The sequence below is a fragment of the Phocoena sinus genome, chromosome 8, assembly GCF_008692025.1.
Source record: "Phocoena sinus isolate mPhoSin1 chromosome 8, mPhoSin1.pri, whole genome shotgun sequence".
Classification (NCBI taxonomy): Eukaryota; Metazoa; Chordata; class Mammalia; order Artiodactyla; family Phocoenidae; genus Phocoena; species Phocoena sinus.
This window is the reverse complement of record NC_045770.1, coordinates 14070961-14083716: the sequence shown is the minus strand read 5'-3', so window position 1 is coordinate 14083716 and position 12756 is coordinate 14070961. Positions and strand designations below refer to the sequence as shown.

At 41.2% G+C, this 12756-nt stretch overlaps 1 protein-coding gene and 1 pseudogene across 1 annotated transcript in view; both read left to right on the top strand.

The window, feature by feature from the left end:
* The window catches only part of KMT2A (lysine methyltransferase 2A), a 74658-nt gene that overhangs the window by 29913 nt on the left and 31989 nt on the right, over nucleotides 1-12756 (top strand). Inside the window, 14 exon segments of the mRNA XM_032641383.1 lie at nucleotides 2-1095; nucleotides 1097-1442; nucleotides 1444-1470; nucleotides 1472-1501; nucleotides 2825-2863; nucleotides 2865-3003; nucleotides 4065-4299; nucleotides 6175-6239; nucleotides 6721-6735; nucleotides 6738-7097; nucleotides 7624-7647; nucleotides 7650-7696; nucleotides 8674-8805; nucleotides 9380-9493. Of these exon segments, the coding sequence (XP_032497274.1) occupies nucleotides 2-1095; nucleotides 1097-1442; nucleotides 1444-1470; nucleotides 1472-1501; nucleotides 2825-2863; nucleotides 2865-3003; nucleotides 4065-4299; nucleotides 6175-6239; nucleotides 6721-6735; nucleotides 6738-7097; nucleotides 7624-7647; nucleotides 7650-7696; nucleotides 8674-8805; nucleotides 9380-9493 (2667 nt within the window).
* LOC116758518 lies at nucleotides 7725-8469 on the top strand (annotated as a pseudogene).

Below are 12756 nucleotides of genomic sequence, written 5' to 3'. Positions count from 1 at the left end.
CCCCCAGCAGCAGACCTCTTCCTCGCCACCTCCACCCCTGCTTACTCCACCGCCCCCGCTGCAGCCAGCCTCCAGTATCTCTGACCACACACCTTGGCTCATGCCTCCAACCATCCCTTTAGCATCACCATTTTTGCCTACTTCTGCCGCTCCCATGCAAGGGAAGCGAAAATCTATTTTGCGAGAACCGACATTTAGGTGGACTTCTTTAAAGCACTCTAGGTCAGAGCCACAGTACTTTTCCTCAGCAAAGTATGCCAAAGAAGGTCTTATTCGCAAACCAATATTTGATAATTTCCGCCCCCCTCCACTGACTCCTGAGGATGTCGGCTTCGCGTCCGGGTTTTCTACATCTGGTACTGCTGCTTCAGCTCGATTGTTTTCGCCACTCCATTCTGGAACAAGGTTTGATATGCACAAAAGGAGCCCTCTTCTGAGAGCTCCACGATTTACTCCAAGTGAGGCTCACTCTAGGATATTTGAGTCTGTAACCTTGCCTAGTAATCGAACTTCTGCTGGAACATCTTCTTCAGGAGTATCTAACAGGAAAAGGAAAAGAAAAGTGTTTAGCCCTATTCGATCAGAACCAAGATCTCCTTCTCACTCCATGAGGACAAGAAGTGGAAGGCTTAGCACTTCTGAGCTGTCACCTCTCACCCCACCGTCTTCTGTCTCTTCCTCGTTAAGCATTTCTGTTAGTCCTCTTGCCACTAGTGCCTTAAACCCGACTTTTACTTTTCCTTCTCACTCCCTGACTCAGTCTGGGGAATCTGCAGAGAAAAACCAGAGACCAAGGAAGCAGACTAGTGCTCCGGCAGAGCCATTTTCGTCCAGTAGTCCCACTCCTCTCTTCCCTTGGTTTACCCCAGGCTCTCAGACTGAGAGAGGGAGAAATAAAGACAAAGCCCCTGAGGAGCTGTCCAAAGAGCGAGATGCTGACAAGAGCATGGAGAAGGACAAGAGTAGAGAGAGAGACCGGGAGAGAGAAAAAGAGAATAAGCGGGAGTCCAGGAAAGAGAAAAGGAAAAAGGGATCAGAAATTCAGAGTAGCTCTGCTTTGTATCCTGTGGGTAGGGTTTCAAAGAGAAGGTTGTTGTGAAGATGTGGCCACTTCATCTTCTGCCAAAAAAGCAACCGGGCGGAAGAAGTCTTCATCACTTGATTCTGGGACTGATATTGCTTCTGTGACTCTTGGGGATACAACAGCTGTCAAAACCAAAATACTTATAAAGAAAGGGAGAGGAAATCTGGAAAAAACCAACTTGGACCTCGGCCCAACTGCCCCATCCCTGGAGAAGGAGAAAACCCTCTGCCTTTCCACTCCTTCATCTAGCACTGTTAAACATTCCACTTCCTCCATAGGCTCCATGTTGGCTCAGGCAGACAAGCTTCCAATGACTGACAAGAGGGTTGCCAGCCTCCTAAAAAAGGCCAAAGCCCAAGCTCTGCAAGATTGAGAAGAGTAAGAGTCCTTAAACAAACTGACCAGCCCAAAGCACAGGTACTCTTTTCCATCTTGCCCATTAAAATCAACAGTTTCTCGAGGCCCCGTCTAGGAGCAAGTTTTAGGCTGAGTGTTTCAGTTAGATCCAGGTGTGGGAATCAGGAAAAGATGGTGGCATTCGCAGTGGTCCTTTACGGACGGGTAGGATTTTGATAGGTAGAAAATGATAGGGGAGAACTTTTTAAGGAGAGGAAACAGTGTAGGGTAGAGATAGAAAAGTATAAAGCATACTTGAGGAACGGGGATAGCTGGACTGGTACGTGTAGGAAAGCGGTGAACCAAGACTGAAAGGTACGTGGGGCCACATTACCCTGAATGCTGAGTTGTTTTGTACTTAATGGGTTTGGTGTGATGGAATCTGTGACTTAATTTTGAAGATGCATTTTTGCAGTCCGATTGTTTTACTGTTGCTTCCTGTAGGAAACAGGGACGGGGGGAATCTCTTCCTCTGAGTTGTGAGTGATCAGACCAATAGAAAATAGGTATCTGCAGAATACATATGAGAAGCACTTAGCCTCAAGTTGTGATACAGAAAAGCTGTACGATTCAGTTAGTTAAGATGATGACAAACAGATTTTTGTAAAGAAGAGCTTTTTTTTTCTTTTTTAATTAACAAAGCGAGCTACGCACTGGTCTTTTCTGAGAAAACCTGCCAATCTTTAGATTGTTTTTAAACATCGTCATGTAGTAGATGCGTGTTTATACCAACATGTCAAGTTAGGTTAAGATGACCACAAACTTAGGTTTTAATGTTATTCAACGTCGGGCCACATTTACATTTAGTAATTCTGCCAGTTGAGAGGTCTAGCAGGAATATGATGAGACTTATTTCCGACACCATTTTGGATGTTTTTGGTTAACCTCCTAGTGGTAGGAGCCGTGGCTCTTTAAAGTGTGAGACATTTCTGTTTGGAGCCGTGGCCTTTTATACTTCCATTTATAGGTTATTTCCCCCTACTTCTCTGTTGATCAGGGAAATATAAGAAACAGTCTGTGGTTAGATAAGCCCAGTTTACACGAGAATGAGCTTCTTGATAATGCAGACTGGCAGCTTGATTTTTTTTTTTGAGGAAAATTTTAAAGAAGTAGTATAATTGGGAATAGAAGCTTAATTGATTTCTGTTTTTTGATTAGAATCCTTTTCTGCCAATTTTAGAAGTAGGTGATTTCTATATATTGATATGGCATATCAGCTGGGAAAAAACTAGAGTTGTATATGTGTTGAATCTATAAGTTAATCAACTATACCTTGGCTTCATTCAATTATATTTTCAACGCATATGGTTGTTATTGTTTGTTTTTGGCTTGCCTCCTCCTCAGGGTCAAGAAAGTGACTCATCGGAGACCTCTGTGCGAGGACCCCCGGATTAAACACGTCTGCAGAAGAGCTGCTGTTGCCCTTGGCCGAAAACGAGCTGTGTTTCCTGATGACATGCCCACCCTGAGTGCCTTACCTTGGGAAGAACGAGAAAAGATTTTGTCTTCCATGGGAAATGATGGTAGGTCGGGGATGTCAACCTTGAGGTCTAAGCAGACACTGGGTTTGTTTGCTGATCATCCTTGGAGTGCCCAGTAGGCTCTTCATAGCATTATATGTTAGGCTGGGTCCTCCAAAAACCAGATGGCAGGGGGCGGGGGGATTAAATGTGTAAGGGTGTATTAGAGGAAATGCCTGAGTGAGAAAATGGGGAGGGAGTCAGGAAAGGCTGGGAGAGCTGTCAGACTGCTCTGTAAGTCTGACCCTAGTGAAGGAGAGTGGGAAGGAAGGCTGGGCAGAATCTTCCTGGATGCCGTGCAGTGTGAGAAAGCTCGGCAAGGCTGTCAGGGAGCCCTTGAGCAAACATTGACTGTCCGAGGAGTCTCGTGTCTCCCTGGAACAGGCCTGCCCTAGTATCCCCGCCACGCTTGTCACTGCCTGAGAGCAGCCTCTGTGGTAATTGTGGCCTCTGTACCCCTGGATTTCAGAGCACAGCAGCTGGGGGCCCTGTGGTTTCAGGTCTGTGAGGACATGTTCTCATGGGTGACTGCTCAGATGAAATTGAGAGGTTTGGAGAGTCTTCAGAAGCATTCAATTCATATTTTTTTTTTTTTTAATGCTTTCTTTACTTTCTTTTTTGTAATCATATTTTCTTTTCTTAAAAACATTAATTAATTATTTTTTGTATTTTGGCCACGCTGCGTGGCTTTCAGGATGTTCCCCAACCAGGGATCGAACCCGGGCCCCTGCAGTGAAAGTGCCAAATCCTAACAACTAGGTCACCAGGGAACTCCCTCAATTCATGTTCTTGACTTTCGGTTACACTGTATTTTGTTTTCATTGTTTGGATTTCTGCTTTCATCAAGCTGCAAGTTATAGGCATTTTTAAACATTTAATTATTTGAAACAGGCTCTGTGTTCTGCATATGAATATTTTTATTGTAATGAATTTGATTTTTGGAGTCTCAGTTAAAACAAGGTTTGAATGTATATACAAACGTCAGTAGATTTTGAGAATCTCCCCTCTGCTCCCAGGAAGGAGCCAGATAATCTGTCAGAGCTAATGCCACATTTCTTTAACAGACAAGTCATCGATTGCTGGCTCGGAAGACGCCGAACCTCTTGCTCCGCCCATCAAACCAATTAAACCCGTCACCAGAAACAAGGCGCCGCAGGAACCTCCAGTAAAGAAGGGGCGGCGGTCAAGGCGGTGTGGACAGTGTCCCGGCTGCCAGGTGCCTGAGGACTGTGGCGTGTGCACTAACTGCTTGGACAAGCCCAAGTTCGGCGGCCGCAACATAAAGAAGCAGTGCTGCAAGTGAGTGTGCGTCTCTCTGGGGGGCTGGTCTCGGCCACCATCCTGCTTGTCACAGAGAAAATGCGCCCGAACGCCCAGTGTGGCTGTACCAAGTCACCTCAAGTTGCCAGATGAGTTGCACACTTGGATTTTGGGCTGTGCTGGGTTTGGGCTGTGTTTAAATCAGAAATCCTCAGGTGCAGTGCTGTGAATGTCCTGTATCTGCTCAGGTCGGTGTGGTAGCCGTTAGCCATATGGCTGTTTAGCACCTGAAACATGGTTGGTGTGACTGAGGAACTCCATGTAATTTTAAATTCACACAGCCACGTGTGTCTAGAGCTGCCGTATCAGTGCAACTCTGGAGGGTTTCTACTGAATCACCAATGAGTTTAGGCCTGCTCTTTATCAGGTCAACTGAAATTACCTTTATCTTTATGGCATTCAGGAAATATTGGTGATATAAGTCTCTCCACTCTCTAACTCTCAGCATATTTTCATGCCTGTGGAAGTCTTCCCCAACCCCGCATGCCACTTGCGGAATCTTAGTTCCCCAACCCGGGATCGAACCCGGGCCACGGCAGTGAAAGCGCCGAGTCCTAACCACTGGACCGCCAGGGAATTCCCTGGGAGTTTTGATTACTCTACCTTTTTTCCCTTTTTCTAGTCAGTTTGTGGATGCACTTTCTGCTCTCTGGGATAATTTGTTTAAAGTGGATCAAGAGAATTGCATAAATAAATTTTGGTGGTTGAGTATCTCATCAAGTGCCTGGCACCAGGAATGTGATTTATATAAAACATGAAAGTGTGATATAAATGTGATTTATATAAAACATGAAAGTGATTTATATAAAACATAATTGGGAGAAATGCTGCATTACTTACTTAAGGGAGACAGTTTCTAGGAGACACTGAGAAGTTCTGTGCTTTGGTTTAGTCTGGCCTTAAGCAAGAATCTTGTCTCAGTCCCATTAGTGGAAAGAAGTGAGACAATTCACAGAACAGCAAAAAAATGTATATGATAGCAAGATAAAATGGCACTAAATTTAGGGGTTGCAGTGGATTCAGTTCAATATTAAACTTCAAATGAAGTTCTGAGTTTCAATAAACTGAGGATAGAAATATCTCTCAAAGCCCTGAGATAGACCTGTAGCATTGTAGTGGCAGACAAAGGACTCGGGTAATTTTAGTCCATTTTGTATTCAGATCACTATATGAATAATAATCTCATAAGGGAGCAGAACTGATTTGACTGCGAGAAATAACGACTGATCGTTTTGTGTGTGGTGCTAGTCAGTACTGGGTGGCAAGACATTTGAGTCCCATTTCAAAAATAATTTGATATTTGCTCCTTTTAGATCCTCAAGGTAGGTGAAATTGCTGATCAAAGGATTTAAAGGCTTGAATTTAAATAATGAGCAGTCCTTTTTTCAACTCTCAAAATGAACCTGAGTAAAGGTTCATGGATTCTTTTTTATTTTTTTAAAATTAATTAATTTATTTATTTTTGGCTGCGTTGGGTCTTTGTTGCTGCGCGCAGGCTTTCTCTAGTTGTGGTGAGTGGGGGCTACTCTGTCACGGTGCAGGGGCTTCTCATTGCAGTGGCTTCTCTTGTTGAGGAGCACAGGCTCTAGGCGCGCGGGCTTCAGTAGTTGTGGTTCGCGGGCTCTAGAGCGCGGGCTCAGTAGTTGTGGTGCTCGGGCTTCGTTGCTCCGCGGCATGTGGGATATTCCCGGACCAGGGCTCTAACGTGTGTCCGCTGCATTGCCAGGTGGGTTCTTAACCGCTGCGCCACCAGGGAAGCCCACGGTTCACGGATTCTTGCAGACGAATTAATACGTGCTTCAATTGCTTCTCTCCTAAATGAAGTTTACTTTATGGTATCCCTTATTATTCTAGGATGAGAAAATGTCAGAATCTACAATGGATGCCTTCCAAAGCCTACCTTCAGAAGCAAGCAAAAGGTAGTGTTGTCAAAAGATCTTCCCCCAAATGCTTCCTGCTTTAGTGTCATATAGTTGTGTGCATCTAGTGTAAAGAGAATACGAGCCTTTTTTCAAGTACTGCTGTTTCCCAGGGAGCTGTTGGTTGTTGAAGCTGGGTGATAGGTACATATGAGTGTTCATTTTACTCTTCCCTTCACCTTGGAGTATGTTTGAATATTTCCATAAGAAAAATTTTTTTAAATTCATACAAAAAATTACATTATATTTCATTTCCTAGAGTAATGAGAGTATACCTGTTTCACTTGCCAACTTGGCATTAACTTTCTTGAGTCTTCCAGTGTCAACTTTAGCTGTAGGAAACTGAGACTAAGATTGTTACATTCCTATACTTATATTTTATTTTATTTTTTTTTATTTTTATTTTTTCCTATACTTATATTTTAAATAAAATTTTCTCACTTACAGAAAAATAATCTTGCTTTCCCCCCCCCACCCCCAGCTGTGAAGAAGAAAGAGAAAAGTCTAAGACCAGTGAAAAGAAAGAGAGCAAAGAGAGCAGTGTTGTGAAGAGCTTGGCGGACTCTAGTCAGAAGTCTACGCCATCGGCAAGAGAGGATCCCGCCCCCAAGAAAAGCAACAGTGAGCCACCTCCGCGCAAGCCCCCGGAGGACAAGAGTGAGGAAGGGAATGCCTCCACCCCAGGACCTGAGGCCAAACAAGTGGTCACGCCCTCTTCCAGGAAGTCCAGCAAGCAGGTCTCCCAGCCGGCACCAGCCGTCCCCCTACAGCCCCCCAGCACAGCACCACCGAGAAAAGAGGTCCCCAAGACCACTCCTAGTGAGCCCAAGAAAAAGCAGCCTCCACCTCCAGAGTCAGGTGAGTGAGGACAGCAGGAAGAGCTGCCGAACCGGAAGTACCAGCACAGGACACTGACATCTTAAACAGCATTTGGAAAACCTGAAATGTATATTTTAAGTCTTTGGTACAAGAAAACTAGCTCTCTTTTAAATATTTATTTAATTTTTTTTTGGCTGTGCCGGGTCTTAGTTGTGGCCCAAGGGATCTTTTAGTTGCGGCATGCATGCGGGATCTAGTTCCCTGACTGCGGATCAGACCCGGGCCCTCTGCACTGGGAGCGTGGAGTATTAACCACTGGACCACCAGGGAAGTTCCAATTAGCTCTCTTTTAACTGTTATATAATAATAAAGAAATAGAAGCAAAAACCAGTTAAGTTGGAGATACTGTCTTAATTTCCTATTTAAAGCCTAGAGTTTAAATGTTTTTTTTGTTTTTTCTAATGCCTTTTCTTTGCAGGCCAATCAGTGCTAGAGTCATCGTTGCTGTTTAGCATTAACTGTAAATTTAGTGGCATCTGACGGCAGTTTATTTTGAATTCTTTAGGTCCAGAGCAAAGCAAGCAGAAAAAGTGGCTCCTCGCCCCAGTATTCCTGTAAAACAAAAGCCTAAAGAAAAGGTGAGGAAAGATTTGTTTCCCTGCCATTTGTCAAAGATGTGTTCTATTCTGTAGGGAAATAGCCTTATCCTTGACATTTACGTGATTGAGTGAAACTGCATTTCTGCTTCTGTGTAGATGGCAGTGGAATTTCTTAAAATTAGCAAACTTCAGGTGTAGGCTTTAGCTCACTTCCTTTTTTTCTCTTCTTTTCCCCGTTGTTGTTTTCCCCTTCTTTGTAGCCCCACATGCTTATGCTTATGCTGCAGGCTGATGAGTATAATTCTTTTCCCCCTCAACGTCCGTTAGCAGTATTTGTCTATAACAGTCACTCACTATTTTTATTATGTGGAGAGAGAGGTCTTAAAGACTTTTCCAGTTCTTTCTGTGCCCCCCATGGTGGTGTGCATGCACGTCCAGGCTGATGCTCTCGAGAGCATCAGCAATGCTGAAAAGAGAGGCAAATGCCAGGTTCTGACTAAGTCGTGTTCCAGAGTTACTGTCCAGTTTCAAACTGTGATGATGAAGCATGGTTACGTTGGCAAATCTGAAATCACTGACGATCACAGAGCTGGGAAAATTGTTTTGAATCTCATAGGCAGGTTACACAAGTGTGGAGTGATCAGCCCCAGATTTGATGTGTGCAACTCCAAGATCTAGAAAAATGGCAGAATAACCTGCTCCCATCTGGTCAGTGTGGTTTCATTGTACTGACAACCTCAGCTGGCATCGTGGACCACGAGGAAGCAAGATGAAGACACGCAGGAGGGAAAAGCCTGGGATGTGTTTTCTAGGGGTATAAATACATACGTGCCAATAAAATGCTTCAATGGAAAAAAAAATTCTCCTGAAGATTACTTGTCTGTTTCTCTAGGATACTTGTATTGGAAACATGTTTTCCAGATCTATTAAGATTTGTCATTTGCATTATTATCTGTTGCAAGAGTGAAGGCAGGCAGGGTGCGGATTTGTTCTTTATCCATCTTCTATCCCCATAGGAAAAACCACCTCCAGTCAGTAAGCAGGAGAATGCAGGCACTTTGAACATCCTCAGCACTCTCTCCAATGGCAATAGTTCAAAGCAAAAAGTCCCAGCAGATGGAGTCCACAGGATCAGAGTGGACTTTAAGGTAAAAGTGTTCAGTGACCACGGAGTATATTGAGTGTCGTGGACTTTAAATCAAGAAAATGATGTTACCAAAGGTGTTGAAAGAGAGGAAATTCATTCGGGGGGTGGGGCGGACGAATGAAGATCTGCCATTAATAGATGGGTTCAGGTGTGTGAGAACTCCGGTCGGTGTTACCAGGTCAGTCTGTGAACTGACTGAAGTACAGAGGCACGGAGCCAGTCCTGCCCATCCTGAGCTGTAAAGTGCTTTTAGATGAGAACAGTATCTGAGGAAGTGCTTCTTTCACATAGGTATTATCAAACTGTGATGATCGCTTGAATCAGCAAAACTCTAAGGGAAATTCAATCCCAGTAAATCTTTGCATTGTAGTTAACAGGTGAGCCTTTTAAGAGTTTGTGTCTGAGATTTAAAATCTTTAAAGCGGCAGTTACTTTGAACTCATTGAGATGAAATATTCTCGACATTCTGGTGTCACTCTAATTTTATGCTTTTCGTCCTTATTTTCAATGCAGCGATTTTTCAGTGCAGCGTTGTCGTAAAACTGTCAAAATTATCTTTTTCTCTCTCTCCGCAGGAGGATTGTGAAGCAGAAAATGTGTGGGAGATGGGAGGCTTAGGAATCTTGACTTCTGTTCCTATAACACCCAGGGTGGTTTGCTTTCTCTGTGCCAGTAGTGGGCATGTAGAGGTAAGATATCCTGCTTCTTGGTACCCCAGACAGTATACTGATAGATTATTTTGCTGTGATGAAAGAAATCATTCTATTCTGTTTTGTTGGTATATAGCAGGCACTATATCCTGTTGAAACCTGCAAATGCAATGCTTTGAAGTTTTTTAGAAATTTCAGGAAGGAGTCTGCTTTTTACTAGAGTAGCAGGTTGGTTTTTGTTTTTAGAGTAGCAGTTATTGAGTGTGAAAAGTTTAATAGTTTCATCTCTTAAATTCACTCATTAGTAGAGTTCTGATTTTTTGCTAGACGTCCAAACATGGAAGAAATAATGTTTCTCTAGAAAAAGAGATATGCTGTTGATAGTTGTTTTATGTTGAATAGCAAAACTTCCTTGTCTATAAAGAGCTCTTAGCAATTAATAAGAAAAAGGAAAACACTCAGTTAAAAAAAAAACAGTCTAAGGGCAGGAGTATATAATTCACAAAACGAGAAGTAAATACATGGTGGGAGGGGAGCGTTAAGCCTTCTGATTACCAAACACTGTAAATTAAAGCATGATAAAAAGGATCAAGTGGAAATGGAGACTTTCTGTTTCTGGAAATCTAAATTAGTTACAGTCTTTCTGAGAAGATTGTTTGGAAGTATGTATTTATCTTTAAAATGGGTATACCCTCTAACCCAGCAATTGCACTCCAGGCATTTATCTTGAGGATATAATTAGATAAATTATATGTGTATGTATGTTTGTATACATGTATGTATATAATAAACCCTTCTAAATGTATAAATATTTGTATATATATAATAAACTGAAGGGTTTATTTCAGTATTTATGATAATAAAAAATTGGAGACAACCCGAAAAGTCATCAATAAGGGGCTGGTACTTCGGTTAAAGTAATTATAGGACTTGCGTATAATGGCACACATGAAGTCCTAAAGATGATAATATAGATTCATATTGACATGGAAAGATGTCCATGACACATCACTGAGTTAAAAGAGCAGGTCACAAAATAGTATGTAAAAAGCATGATCCCATTTTGGTTTGGAAAAATGTTTTTGAAATATATATGTAGAAAGAATTCTGAAGGATTTACACCAGAATCTTAAGAGTGTAGTTGGATTGTGGTTGACTTTTGTTTTTTCTTTATCTTTCTGAGTTTTTTTGCAGTGAGTATGTGCCACCTTTACCATAAGGGGAAGAAAAGGTAGCACAGTTTTAACTAGGAAGCAGTAATTTGTCGTTCATACAGTTCTCAATTCCTGAATACCTCCTTAGGTTATTATTTGTCACATATGTATTCTAAGGTCATAAAGAAAACCCAAAGCCAAGTTGTAATCCAGATGTGGAGCAATCATTGAGACTCACTAAGACATTCAGTCCTGCCCACTTGCTATTTTAAATTACACATTAGCAAGTGCAGACAATATTGAATAAGAGTTCACCAAAACTGCCTCTGTGATTTAGTTCAATGCAAATCCTTTATGTATGCAGATTATATAATCCGATACGCTATTTTTCTTCTACATCTTTAAGCTTTCTAAATAATTTCAAAAGTAAAACTATCAGACATAGAGTAATTTTTCTGCAAAATTATATTCACAAATAACCGTATGCTGAAAGTTATATGTTAAAGAGTGACTTTTTAAATGAAAATGATACCAGTATGTGGATTTTTAAATATGTGAAGAAAAAAGGAGTTTTAATGGGCAAAAATTAGCAGCTTAAATAGTAATGGGATGAACAATAATTTTGAGGTGTAAGTTTTGTTTTCCTTGGGGTTTTTATTATATGGTTGTATCTTAAATATAGATTCAAGAAATTTAGAAAATATATGACATCATTATATGATAAAGTATACGGAGAAATGCAGAATTGTCATTGTAAACGTTCAGCAATATTTTTTTTAAAAATTTAGTGATTCAGACATTTAATAAAATAAAATAAAGGCATTAAAAATAAATTTAGTGATTCAGACATTTAATAAAATAAAATAAAGGCATTAAAAAAATAAATTACATTAGCAAAATTATTGCCTGGTATTCGCTAAGGAAATATTTTCTTAGTGCCTCTTACGAGCAATATATTGTTCTAAGTGCTGGAGTTGCTTTAGATAGCGTTGAAACTTGAGACTGTTCAGTCTATATAAGTGCTAGGGGTCTACTGTACCTCTTTTCCTACATAATCTTAACTCTCGTTACACTCCATACACGTTACCCACAGGAATAACTTATTTTCGTAACACCAGTACTTCAACTTCTGTGTTAAAACAGGTTGTTTTTTTTTTCCAGAGTGTAATTGCTCTAATTTAAATTGTGTAGCTGTGACAGCAATCCCACAGGATTCCTAAAAACTGAAATTAGAAAATGAATAGCCCACTGCCTATATTGCACTCCTAAAGCATAACCAGTGCTTGATGAATTTTCCCTGCATTCAGATTTTTTAAAACTTCTTATGTTTGACATGATTTCAGATTTACCAGAAAAGCTACAAGAGTGGTACAAAGAATTCCCATACACCCTTTACCTGGATTCCCCAAGCATTAATTAATTTTTTTTTTTGGCGGTATGCGGGCCTCTCACTGTTGTGGCCTCTCCGTTGCGGAGCACAGGCTCCGGACGCGCAGGCTCAGCGGCCATCGCTCACAGGCCCAGCCGCTCGCGGCATGTGGCATCTTCCCGGACCGGGGCACGAACCCGCGTCCCCTGCATCGGAGGCTGACTCTCAACCACTGCGCCACCAGGGAAGCCCAATATTTTTTTTATTGGAGTAAAATTGCTTTTAGCATTAATATTTTTAATTTGCTTTATCCTTTTCTCTTTGTATATGTATTGTACAAAATAAGAAATAAAATATGTACACACATTTTATATGTAGACTTTTTTTCTTAAAATTTGAGGAGCAAGTTGCAGACATATGCCCTTTTACCTTTAAATTTTATACTGTGTATTTCCCTAAAACCAAGGACATCCTCTTATATAACCACAATATAATTATCAAAATCAGGAATTAACGTTGGTATATTACAATTATTAAGTAGACTTTATTTAGTTTTGACCAGTTGTCCCACTGATTCTTTTATGGCAGAAGAAAATTATGAGTCACACTCATTTGAATTTCTGAAAATCTCTTTATCAGTATGAAAATAACTTATTTCTAAAATTAGAGATGGAAGGACAAACCAGAGCTTACAGTCATTTAGTAGATTATAGAGAGCCTTTAAAACCATCCCTGTTTCCCCTTACTCCACTCTTTTACATTGCCTTAGCTCTTTGTTG